Source organism: Lemur catta, chromosome 3 (assembly GCF_020740605.2).
Source record: "Lemur catta isolate mLemCat1 chromosome 3, mLemCat1.pri, whole genome shotgun sequence".
NCBI lineage: Eukaryota > Metazoa > Chordata > Mammalia > Primates > Lemuridae > Lemur > Lemur catta.
Genome location: NC_059130.1, coordinates 66,659,474 through 66,673,010, shown reverse-complemented (window position 1 = coordinate 66,673,010; position 13,537 = coordinate 66,659,474). Strand labels below are relative to the sequence as shown.

General features: G+C 38.2%; 1 protein-coding gene across 1 annotated transcript in view; it reads right to left on the bottom strand.

Annotated features, from left to right (window-relative positions):
- Positions 1-7,922: 7,922 nt before the first annotated feature.
- The window catches only part of PIGK (phosphatidylinositol glycan anchor biosynthesis class K), a 108,971-nt gene continuing 103,356 nt past the window's right edge, over positions 7,923-13,537 (bottom strand). The window contains exon 11 of the mRNA XM_045547721.1: positions 7,923-8,378. Coding sequence (XP_045403677.1) covers positions 8,262-8,378 — 117 coding nt within the window. The 3' untranslated portion in view covers positions 7,923-8,261. The remainder of the gene's footprint in view (positions 8,379-13,537) is intronic.

The window sequence follows — 13,537 nt, the reverse complement described above, 5'->3', positions numbered from 1 at the left end:
GCTGGGGGGTATGTGATAAACTCAGTAATTCCATGGGCATAAGTTCATTGCTGCACTTCCTTTACTGTGAAATGAGTTCTGTGATGCAAGAATGCATATCTGAATTCAAGGATGGAGGTGCTGACAGAAGCTTTCAAGCAAGGAATGCAAATCCACACCCAGAATATGTCTATTCGAGTGAGGATGAATTTCTGCCCACTCTATGATGAAGGAGGCAAATATAATCAACCTACCACCAATTGGCTGAAGAGAAGCACTAGGACAAGAGCAGCAGGATCCTGAAGGAGGAGTTGGTAATGTTTCTAAAAGTGGGAATTACTAAGGAGAGAGATTAGAACAATATAAGATGAAAAGTTTCCATTGCATTTGGCAATTGGATCTTTACTGGTATCAGTAAAGAAAATGGTGTCAGGGGAGTGGTAGAAGCAGAAGCCAGATTGCAAGGGGTTCACAATGAAGGCAAAGCAGGGAAGCCAAGTAAGTGAACACAGCCCACTCATTGAAAGTAATAGCTATGAAATGAGGTAGAGAAGAGCTCTGTAATGCATTTAGAAGAGAACATAGGATTTTGAGAGGAATTTTTAAGATAAGGAAAACTGGAACATTTTATACAATGTTGAGGAAAGCATTTCTATGTAAAAAGAAATTGAAAGAAGAGATGAGAGATGAGGATATCAGTAAGCAAGATCCCCAAAAGAAGAGATGCGATCAATACTTCAAAGTAGAGAGATCTTGACCTCAATCTCCGAGCCCAAAGAAGTGGGGGTGGGTGTGATGGGAGAAAATAGAGGCAAATTTGTAGGAGGTAGAGCAGAAAGTTGAGCTGGTTACCTCCCTTAATTTAATTTTCAGATTATAAAGCAAAGCCTTCTGATGATAGAACTGAGTTGGTGGAATAGGAGGATTGAAGAAAATGTACAATTTTGAAAAGAACAACATGGAAAATGGAGAGGGAAAGGAATAGAGAAATCTAATTTGGTTGTCTTTAAATCATGACTCAAATTTCACTTCCTCCTTGAACTGATAGTAAAAATAGAAGTTTCTCTTTAAAGCTCCTACCCGATAGCTCTTGAATGGCACTTATCATTTTCCACTATGTAGTTTTTTCACATCTTTCCAGAATAAATTTGTAACTCTTTAAGGAATCACATTTTTGTATCCCTCATAAGCATATTAACACAGTGTTTCAATAACTATTGTTGTACAACCATTCTATACTAGTGGGGTAAAAGAACAATCTTTTCTAATTATTCTCTGTCATGGTTCTGGGGATCAACTAGGTGGTTCTCACTTGGGGGTCTCTCCTGTGGCTGTAGTCAGGAAACATCTGGAGGCTCCTTCCCTCAATCTCTGGAGCTTCTTGCTTCTTGGCTGGGACCTCAGCTGGGGCTGACCTCCAGAATACACTCATGTGACTTCTCCATATGGCTTCGGCTTCCTCAGGGAATGGTGGCTGAGTTCCAAGAGCAAGTTTCCTAAGAAGGAGACGGCAGACACTATAGCACTTTTTATGGTTTAGCCTCTAAAAACATGCAGTATTATTCTGTAACATCCTACTTATTAGAATTAAGTCAGTAAGGCTAGCCCATATTCAAGGGTAGGGGAATTTAGACTCCACCTCTTGATGAGAGTAGTGTCAAAGAATTTGCAGATACTATGCATATAAACTCTAATTAGATGCCTGTTTTAAGCACTTATTACATTTTGAAAAAGCGTCAGAAGGAAATAAAAAGAGAGAGTGGTGCAGAGTCTTAAAAGGTCTGAAAAGAAGTCAGTAATAATGCTAAAGAGTCGATTAACCCATAAAATATGCTACTCATGGCTGTTTGTTTTACAAGTGAGTGTTTGTAATCTTTTACAATTTCTTTTTAGGAGATAAAATTGAGCTGTTTAGTCTAGGAAGGTATAGTAGATCAGTGCTTCTTCTACCGTCATGTGCATGCAAATTACCTGAGGATCTTGTTAAAATGCAGATTCTGGTTCAGTAGGTCTGAGGTGGGGCCTAAGAGTCTGTGTTTTTAGCGAGCTCCAGAGTGATGCTGCAGCTCCATGGCCATTCATGAAGAGCAAGTTAGTAGAAGTAATGAGAGTAACTGCCTGGCTCCTGTGACCCCACACTTGTCTGGGAGGAACCCTAACAGGCTACACTACCAGAGGTCCCTCTGTACTTACAAGACCTCAGCCCTCTGGCCAGGTGAACCCCTGATGCTGATAAAGTTAATCCACTCTTCCACAAGACTTTAAGAATTGGAATTAAAAGAAGAGAGCAATTTTCCCCTCTCTTGTGGTAGAACATTGGGATATGAGGCTCGGGAGTCACCAGCCATGTGAGAAAGCCTGTTTCCGGGAGGTACAAAGGAAGAAGAGAATCCGGGTGTCATTGTAGTGCCTGAGGAAATTCAGGTCGAACCCCCTTCCTGCAATATTCTATAGGATATCCTAACATCCTTCCAGCAAACTCCCCTCTTGGCCTAAATTTGTTCTACTTGGGCTTTTATTATTTGAAAGTATTATGAAAAGCTCTAACAAGGGGTGAGGAAAGAAGGGATGTGTTCTCCTAGAAATGCAGTTCCCACTGTCTTGGAGTACTGGATTATTATCCAGACATCTGGGGCCTGAGGGTGAGGACAGACTGTCCATTAAATCATGCTAAAGGTGTGTTTCCAACAGAGTGGATAGGCCATGGAGAGGGAAAACACTAGAAAACTAAGGCTGAGGGAAGATTGAGAAAAGCCTCAACCTACCTGAAATGGGTAAAAAAAAAAAAAACAGAAAAGAGAGGCAAAGCAATCTGTAGATTAAAACTGTTAGAAAATGTTAAAAGAAAATGAAAGTGTTACCCAAAAATCATGTCTTCTCGAAACAGAAAAGAATAGGACAGTCTAGGAGTAACAAAGCTAATGTTCTTTATGACCAGCCCTGGGCCTGAGGGGAAGTTCAAAACAAGATAGTCCTGCCCAGCAAAGAACAAAACATTTGCCTTTTCCTATGTATCAGACATTGTGTGATGTACATTTATGACCTTATTTAATGACCTCCAAGACAGTGTCACTCGTGCCACTCTGTCCCTGAAACTCTAGCATAGTCAGAGCCGATACTTCCACTGTCAAAAGATGGAAAATGGAACATGAGTGATACCATGATTCCCACCTGGCAGACACTATGACTGGGTGTACCTCTGGCAAATCTTGAAGTCCTTTGAAGCCTGGGACTGCAAACAGCACAGCTGAAACAAGAATGACAATGCCACCTTTCCGTGTTTAGAGTAAATAAATTCTAAATAACCAGTTTCTCAGTTACACCTTCATCTATACCAATCCACTTATTCTAGGATCTACACTGGCAAATTAAACCAAATATTTCAAGGCACATTTCCAAAACTGTAAGTTTTTTTGCACTAAAAGAAAAAAAAAAAATCCTGGTTCCCACCAAGGTGTGTTATCTGGGAACTGAAAGGCTTTCCTATTTAAGTGGCAGGTACGTGTGTAGGGAGGGCAGGCAGCAACAGAACAGCAACACTGGAGAATGCTTTCCTTGTGGTAAATGCCCTTGAGTATCAGATGTGACCATGAAGCAAAGAGGCTGATTCCATAAAGCAAAAATGGATATTGATCTCATTATTTTATAGCCATACCTTGCAGTATGTTTATAAAATATTTCTTTCACACATTAAAACAGTCTCTACTACAGATGGGCTTAATTTTGGCAAAATCCACGTGAAAAAAGTTATATGTTAATGCAACATTTGTTGTAAAGATTCCAGAAACACACGATTCAAAATTTCAAATTATGATTCCCACAGTAACTGTAACTCTGCTATACAACATACATAACAGAAGAAATGTTATCAACGTACACTACAGTAGAAAATACTCAGTAAGCAGAAACAAGCTGAGTTATTCTTGTTGTGGGAATCATCATTTTCAACTAGCTCAGAATATATAAAAATTGAAACCATAAATGCATGCATTATTTTTTGTATTTAATTCTAATTTTTCTTGATCCAATTTAATAAGCTTTGCATCCAAACTACATTTTCCTTTCATAAACTGCAAATGAATGTCTTTTGTAATTTCAAAATCCACATCATTTGGTTTCTTTTTCTCACACAGGCTGCCTTTGCAGGATGGCATCATTATCCCTTGTCCCTCCCTGAAATGTCAGGACGTGTCTGCTGGGATCCATTTATCTGTATTCCTTTTCTCCCTGAAGGACACTGTGGGGGAGGAGAAAAAGAAGACCAAAGAGACAAGAATCACATTGAGTAGCTTAGAATGGTACATAAGTAAAACAGAAACAGGGACACTGTCACCATTAATTCCCCTTGGTATCTTCCTAAGCAGAAATAAGAACAATAATACCACCACATATTTACAACTTCCAAAGTGTTTAGTCATAACATTATCTCATCTGAATCTCACCACAACACTGTGAGAAAGACAAAAAGAACATATCTTTCTGTGCAGCTTTTGTGACTCACGTAGAATACATTTAAGGATGTGTTTTTATGTTATCATTTAAAGTCTGGGCCATTTAATTGCACTTGAAATATTTCCTAAATAAACTCACTTACCACATGCAGAAGATTTACTTATTATTGAAGGCAGAATATACTCTATGTAAAAAGATTACAGTTATGAGCTAAACATTTAACATTTTAAGCTTTTGCTTTAACTATATTCTGAAGATTCAATAATGAAACACAGAGAGAAATAACTGCCCTTTGAAATTCTGCCTAGGCAAAATTAATCCTGTATATTATATCCAGTATTACTTCTCCCAGTTTGCTTTTAACTAAGAAGGGCACCTTCTACAGCCTCTGAAGAGGAACCCTTTTTCTTTCCAGCAGTCCTTACCATCAGGGTATGTTTCATTATATTCAAACCAAATTACTTTGGCTCAAGAACAATCATAATTCCTTTACCACTCTAAATAGGTCTGCCCCACCATGCTGTTCATGACCTTGTGTAAGTGTTTGAAAGGCAAGATGGTCAATCTTTTTGTGTCTCAGAGCTACTGTGATCAGACTATTCAAATGTAAGTTTATTTTCTCTCCTTTTTATGTACACAAAGATCCTTCTCTACATAATAAGTTTTCCTTCTTCATTTATACAGTACATGAATAAAAAGATCAATGAAAACAAAGATTCAGAGCTGGCAAAAGCTTCAATATCATTTGTTCTAACTGGGGAGATCATACAGTCAGTCCTTTGCCTGTGAAAGTATGTTTTTAAAGGGTAATATTTTAAGCGCAAAAAGGAAAAACAAATCCTAAGGAATATCAATTTTAGGAGGTTTTATTGTGGAGGAAGAATTGTCTTCTTAATGTTACAATTATAAACAAAATTATAAAACAGATTTTTTGCAATAAGTAAAGATAAACGTATAAATTCTTGGATAAAACAGATAAAACACATAATGGTATCCCCTGGGACATAAATACTGAACTTTCAGCCTCCCCATACCCACCATCTGCAAAAGTTTGAAAAGAAAAACAATATTTGAGGTTGATCACAAAGCATAATATCAATACTATTTCCAGGATAAAAAATCAGTGATGGGGATATGAGCTCTTGTGTCCATATGATCAGAGACCAGAAAGGGGCTTCTGCCCTATGGGATGTATCAGTCAGACATGAAGGCAGGGCCACAGACATAAATTTTCCTAGCAGGTCATCCACTTTATGGGATGCTTCTTAGGGAAAATGTACATCCAGCTCTCACTGGGCAAGGTTTAACTTAAACAGAATGAAATAAAGTCCTTGTTGGCTGTCTCTTTCAGTGTCAGGTGGAAATTGAAAAGGTGATGACCAGTTCTAGAGGATAAAAGAATGCTGAGACATGAAAAATAATGGGGTATGTTTCTCTTGAGCAGTTAATATGTGAAATTCCCAGAGTTCTAAAATCTCCCAGATAAATGATGGCAAATAAGTTCCTGAAGACTGTCAACACCATAGATTAAGAAACCAATTTTTCATCTTTGCTTATAATTAAAGCTGTAGGATTCCATGAGTGACCAACAGTAAAATATTAATACCATTAATGAATAAACCAAAAGAAAACTATGGGAACAAAGTAAGTGGTCCAGCAATAGAAGACTGTCAAATAAATTACTATCCATTCATACAATTGATACTATGTAGTTATTCACAATGTATTCACAATATACAAAGACAGAAAAGGCTGATAATATATTGTAAAATGAAAAGAGAAGTTAAAACATGGTATATTCTATTAGGTCACTAAATATGAAATGTCCAATTTCAAACCAAAAGTGTAGTTTATTACATCTCAAACAAGAAGTAGTACAATTAATCAAAGTATGGGCCTGAACTATGGACACAGTTTTGCCATCTTAACAGTAGCCTGTTTATGCCAGCAGCAAAGAAGCCTGGAGAGTGAATGGCCGATGAAATCACAAAAGGCATTTTCCACAGCTTGTTGAGAACTGAATATTTTTCCTTGCAAGAAGTGGTTGTCAGTTGGTGCAAGGTCTGGTGAACATGGTGGATGACAGAGAGTTTCCAAGTCCAGCTTCTGTAGTTTGAGCAGTGTTGTTTCTGAGACATGTGGTCCAGCTCTGTCTTGCAAGAGGATTGGACTGTCTCTATTGACCAATTTTGGCTGCTTAATTGCAAGCATCCCCATCATTTTGTCTAATTCAGCAGTCCCCAATGTTTTTGGCACAAGGGACCAGTTTCATGGAAGATAATTTTTCCACGGGGTTGGGGGGAGGTGGGAGGAAGGGAGGGTGCAGGGGCAAGGGCCTCAGGTGATGATATCAGTGAGCAATGGGAGGGGAGTGGCTGTGAATACAGATGAAGCTTTGCTCACTCACTTGTTTCCCTGACCCCTCCCACCTGCTGCTCACCTCCTGCTGTGCGCCCTCCCCCCCCCCATTCCTACATTTCCTGGAATTTATTGAAGACAATTTTTCCACCTATGCAGCAGTGATGCAGCGAGGGAGGGTGCTGGAACTCTGCAGCCCAGAGGTTGGGGACCACAGCAGTTGGTTGCAGTAGACATCCCTGTAATCGATTGACCAGGTTTCATCAAGCTGTAGTGGATAATACTAGTGCTGGACCACCAAACAGATACCATTAGCTTTTTCTGATGACTCTTCGGTTTTAGACTGCATTTCAGCACTTCATCTTTATCCAACCATTGTGTCAAATGCTTGCAATTGTCAAAAAGCATCCATTTTTCATCATACGTAACAATACAGTGTAGAAATGGTTCGCCTTTATGTCGCGACAGCAAAGAAAGGCAAGCTTCCAGATGACCGCTCTGCGGATGCTTGTTTAATTCATGCAGAGCTCATTCATCCAGCTTTACCTTGCCAATTTGTTTCAAATGGTCCAATATTGTTGGAACAATAAGGTCAACCCTTGCTGCTGGTTCACATGTAGGTTGAGATGGATTTGCTTCCACTACAGCTTTCAGCTCATCATTGTCCACCTTGGTCTCAGGCTGCCGAGGTGGCTCATTTTCAAGATTAAAATCACCAGAATAGAACTTCTCAAACCATAGACATACTGTGCTTTCATTAGCTACACTCTTCCCAAACACTTCGTTGATATTTTGAGCTGTCTGCACTGCATTGGTTCCACAACGGAACTCATACTCAAAAATAACACAAATTTTTGACTTATCCATGGTTTCTCAAAAATTGCTCTAAAAAATTCTGAAAGACAATCTCAGGCCAAAACACGTATTTGCAAGACTGAGTACCTTCACAATAAAAATAAAACAAGAAGTGTCAAAGTGAAATGTCAGAGATATCAACTGTCAAACTTAGTACTTAAGGAAATCGGACATTTCATACTTAATAACCTAATATATGATTCCCAACTTTGGGGTAAAATATGTGTATACATAAAAAGATTGGGAGGACATACAGAAAATTATTAACAGAAGTTACCTCTGTTAGTGAGAATTTAATGTCTTCAGAATTTTTTCTTCTCCAAATGAAAAGGAGATAAAAGAAAGTGTGATTTCAAAAAAGAATCAATCAGTATATATATTCTCATTGTACCATTTGTTTTTATGACATACAAAATGAAAACCTGAAATATATTTAGTGCCATTAAGCAATTACATTAATAATTATTTTTAAGTTATAAAATCAATAGTTTGTTCAAATTTAACCTCCTTATACTTTTTTCCAACTCACGTAGAGCAAAGCATGTTTAAAACATATAATAACATAAATTTTTATCCAAGGCTGCAGTTTTCCATGCATTCTTCTTCATACATCAAGTCTAAAAAATGAACTTCATATGCTTGATTCCGTAAGTTTTGAAGAAAACCATGATAATGAGTGCCCACAATCCCAGAATAAAGCCCCCAGGAGGATGCCAATCTTTCAGCTTCGGTTTCTGTAAAACAAGGATAACACAGTAAATTTAACAATAGCTAACTAATTCAGCAATGGATAAAGCAAATATGGTGGAAAAGAGAAATTTCATTTACTGTGTTTTAAGGGGGAGTAATTTAGCCAAATTAAATGTATTGGGATAGCAACAATGATAAAGACTTCAAACAGGGTAAATACCCCAAAGAGTAAACTACTGACTCATAACAAAGATCAGTTTCAGCTCACATCTTGTTTCCTCAAAGGGTTCTTCCCTGACTACCCAGTCCAAACATTTATCCTCACCCAAATCATTCAGTAGCCTAACAGTCCTTCTCGCTTTGAATTTGCATATTCATTAGTCAGTTTCAGCTGTCTCTCCTATTAGACTGTAGCTCTATCTTGTTATATTCCCAGCACTGACCTGTCACAGTGCCTGGCAAATAGGAAGCCCTCATAGGCCATACGGAATCAATCAGTGGAAGAACAAATGCTATCAACTCCATTCATTCAGATATTCAACACACACTTGTTTGGGGGCCAGTGCCTTTGGTCATGTTTCTCCCTTGAGGTAGAATGTTCCTTACCCTATCTGTCGTGCCTGTTCAAAACTCACTTACTCAAATGCCAACTCCTCCAGATTCTCCCAACTGATATATTTTCTTTGAATTCTCATAGTACCTAATCAATAACTCCTTCTACTGTTACTCCTATCTGCTATTATAGTTATCTTTTTCATTTATTCCCCTGCATACTTCCTGGGGTTAAAGTCCATCTGAGTCCATTTTACATTCCCTTTCTCCATCGCCCACCCCACAACACATAGCCAAGTGTCTTGCATATTTCTTTGTCCAGCAAGGACCAGTCTTCCCCATTTAGACACCATTTTAACAGATTGGTCTTCCACATTTAGTCATCATTTTAACAGCTACATTATGGCCCTGTAATTGGAAGTTTGTGACAATGACTTCTTTATGAGTCTACTTGCTGAATTACTGGCCAAAATTGTAAAAATAGTTATGATATGAGAATCATGTTTTAGAGTAGACCAGAGGGAAGAGAAACTATAAGCTAAAATTTGCTTTAGTCATCATGTACAACTTTCATCAATTCAAAATTAACTTGTCAAACTAGAAAGACAAAAAGCCACCTTAATATTTTAATTTAGATCACAATGCTAGAGTTTTTGGAGCTTTTAATCAAATGCTTAATACAAACTGAATTGATAATACTATTTAAAGTGGTTACATTCCATCTTCATTGCTATGCCTACTCTCACCCTCTACCACTCCTTCCAGAAAACTCTGCAAAAATTGACCCAAAAATATCAAATCCAATTTTCCTCATGTTACTTTTCACTCAAGAACTTGCAATGGCTTCTGATCATATGTGTGATAATGATGATGACAAAAGTCCTTGTCCTCTAGTATTTTACAAGATGGTAAGTTCAATGGTTCTCAAACCATGTCAAATGTCAGAGCTCTTGGAAGTCACTGTGCTTTTTGTACAACACTGTGACAAATCTTTATTTAATTCCAGTAGAAAATCTAGAATAATATAAAGCATAGTTATACTAAAAATAGGTAACATAAGTATCACAAGCATGTGTCAATGAAAAAATAAATGAGTGAACTAAACATGACTGACTCCTGCTCAGTTTTTGTCCTCTTTATTATCCACTAGTGAAATAATCGGTAATTCACACAAAAGGACTAGAAAAGCTTAAGACCAAAAACTATTTTTCTACTACCTGGGAAACGATTACCATCATTCATTCTTAGTGGAAGCACACCTTTATACAACAGTCTGTACATGTTCCATGAGAGCTCAGTTTAAGAGCACTGACCTAGTTAAGAAGACAAGATTCTGATTATCCCTAATGACTGTAGGAGTCTCTGATTTATGTGGCATTTGAAAACACACACACTTAGGTTACTACTGTAGAAAAGTTAAATAAATGTTGTCAAAATCTGGCACTAATGTAAACTCTTAACTGAGGAGGACAGGCTATAGACAATTGTTCCATAAACCAAATTCATGAACTACAGTACTAATAAAGTTCAAGAGATGTTTACACCAAGTCATTTTAAAAAAATGGTGAACATTGCTTAAGATCTATCATTCATCAGAGATTATAGAAGCAATAAATCACATAGTTAATAGCAAATCTTACTTCTGCAGCTGTAGAAACTCGAGTTACTTTCCAATGAGATGGAATCCCTGAATTTGTAATTTTACCATTAGATCTTAAACTTAGTGCCAGAAACAGTTACCAATAATAAGGCAACTAAGGAAAAAACAGCATCTTTGGAAGTAACTATCACTTCTCCAAAGATCTAACAATTAGCCCTGGCAGCTATTTTGACCTATTATTCCAAAGGCTGGCTTGGAGAATTCTGGAGGTACTCCTTTCAGTCCTTCACCCTCCTTGACAGGCATACGTCCCACATTTAGACCACAGATGGCTAGGAGAGGACCAGAGAGAAAAGCAAAGTGCTGGAGCTGTGGTTCTCCAACAGCAAACTTTAGAATTCATAATGGAGGATGATATAGTTTAGACTTTTGTCCCCTTCAAATCTCATGTTGAAACTGATCCCCAATGTTGGAGGTGGGGCCTGGTGGGGGGGTGTTTGAGTCACGGGAACAGATCCCTTATGAGTGGCTTAGTGCCCTCCCTGTGGTAATGATTGAGTTCTCCCTATTAGTTCATGTGACAGCTGTTGTTCAAAAAAATGTCACACTTTTCCTCTCTCTCTTGCTCCCTCTCTCACCATTTGACACTCCTGCTCCTCCTTTGTCTTCCGCCTTGACTGGAAGCTCCCCAATGCCCTCACCAGAAACAGATGCTGGTGTGATGCTTCTTATACAGGCTTTCTTTATAAATTACCCAGCCTCAACTCAAGTATTTTCTTTATAGCAATGCAAACAGACTAACACAGATGACTAAGAAATATATGTAATTACTCCAGAATTATAATGGAATAGTTGTCCAGCATTGGTGGTTCAGTGGTAGAATTCTCGCCTGCCAAAATTATAATGGAAGAGTGTATTTATTCACATTATAACACTGCACAAGCTAACAGAAGCAGTAAATCTTAGCCTTTCAAAACTGCTGTTTGCAGATGCTATGTTTTTTATTATATATTCATTACATCTTTTTGGTTAACAAAAAATGGAAAATGCATTATTAATTAAATACATTTTGGATTCAGCTTAAGATGGCATCTAAATAGAATCCCCCAGTCCAGCCTCTCCCACCTTCTCACAACAATCCATACAAAGGCACAGAAAAGGAAAACAGCACACCCTACCAAAATTAAGTTAATCTATGATGAGAAACCTCAAATAGTTTCACCATCTGAAAGTCCTAGAAAACCAGGACTAAAAACAAATGAATGATGGTCCCAGTTTTCTGATTGGTACACACCATGAAAAGGATAGTTCTGCTCTGTGAAACACAATAATTCTGTCAGCTGAGAAAGGGACTTTAGCTTGCTCCCTTTTCCTCACTGCTGTTTAAGAGACACATTGCCTATGTCGTGGAAGGATAGCTTCAAGGCAGCCAGAGTTGTGTAACTCATTCCAACTCCCCGGTGGCACACCACTTTATACACCCATTTAAATACAAGTCCCAGTAAAGAACAGGACAGAGGGGCACTGAAAATGGTTCACTGTATCCTAGAAGTTTCAGTATCATATGAAAAGCTATGCAGAGAGGGAAAATAAAGGAAAAACCCTGTTAGTAGTGCATGTTAAAGAAATATGTTTTTTTCCATATATTTCACCTTTTTAAAGTGTCCCAAAACCAGGCATAAGTGGCATGGTAGCAGATGATCCTAGCTTAGTTCAGCAAAGCCACATTTATGACTGCCTGCCAGTCACTGGGAACCATATTACAACCTATTCCTCAGATACATACTTGAGAAGGCATTTAAGCTTGAGTGGATAGTGAAAAGAACCCCACACTCTGTTGGCAAATACCAACAATGTCCCAAGAAAAAAGAAAAATCACTGTGGGCTCTGAGGAGAAATACTCTCACACATGAGAAAGAAATTACACCTTGAAGATTCAGAGAAGATATCTCTGAGTAAAATTTAATAAAAAGCCAAAAGATTATTTTAGAAAATTTTTATTTGGCATAGATTTGAATAAAGATACATAAGCAACCAAAAATGAAAGAACGCTATAAAAAGAATAAAAAAATATAAAGACAACAGGCTGAGATAAAAAGGGAGCTGGGTGACACAACTGTATAATAGCAAATTAAAATCTACACTGACGAGGACCAGTGTTCTAAGCACATCTCTGAGTCCTTCATGTTAGACTGATGGCAAACATGGCCCCAATTCTTCATACTTCCCTGTGTCCATACTCTTTGCAATGTGACTTTATAGCAGCTCTCATCAAGAGGTAGAATCTATATCCCTACCCTTAGAATCAGCTGGTCTTGTGACTTCTTTTGGGCAACAGAATGCAATACAAATAACATTGTCCCAGGTCTGATTATAGCCTCTAGAGGCTTTGCTTGCTTCTGCCACTAAATTTCTGGAGAAAGAAACATTGACTAGAGGAGAGCTGAGGCACCATCAGCCAATAACCAGACAGCTCCCAGAGGTAAAACTACCTAAGTAATCCAGAGTTAACCACAGACTCAGGAGGGAGCCTAGCTGAGAACAGAAGAACTGTCCAGCTAAACTCGACCTAAACTGCCAACCTACAGAATTATGAGCTAAATAAATGATTGATGTTTTAAGTCACTAAGTTCTGGAGTGGTTCATTATGCATCAAAAGTTTTGGAATACATCCACAGAGGTGACAATTTAAAGGGAAAACGCTGATCCTTTATCATCATAAGAAAACAGAAAAAGTTCCCATCTATATACTTGTAGCTTCAGGTCTCTGCAACAATGGCATAAGTGAGAACACCATGAAGGGCAGCTAAACAATCTCTTGTCCACCATGAACTTTGCTGGGGTAGAGAAGGTCCATCAAGATAATTCCCTCTGACCCTCCTAGAATGAGAAATCTAGCCCTGTTATCGGAGAAGTCTGAGCTAAATTCCACAAAGTAGACTTCCACAGCCACCTGTGTCACTTGAACAGTGTTTACCGCTGGACTCTGATAAGGCCATCTAAACAAAATACCTGCTCTGCTATCTTCTAGAAGTAAATTCCATGAATGTT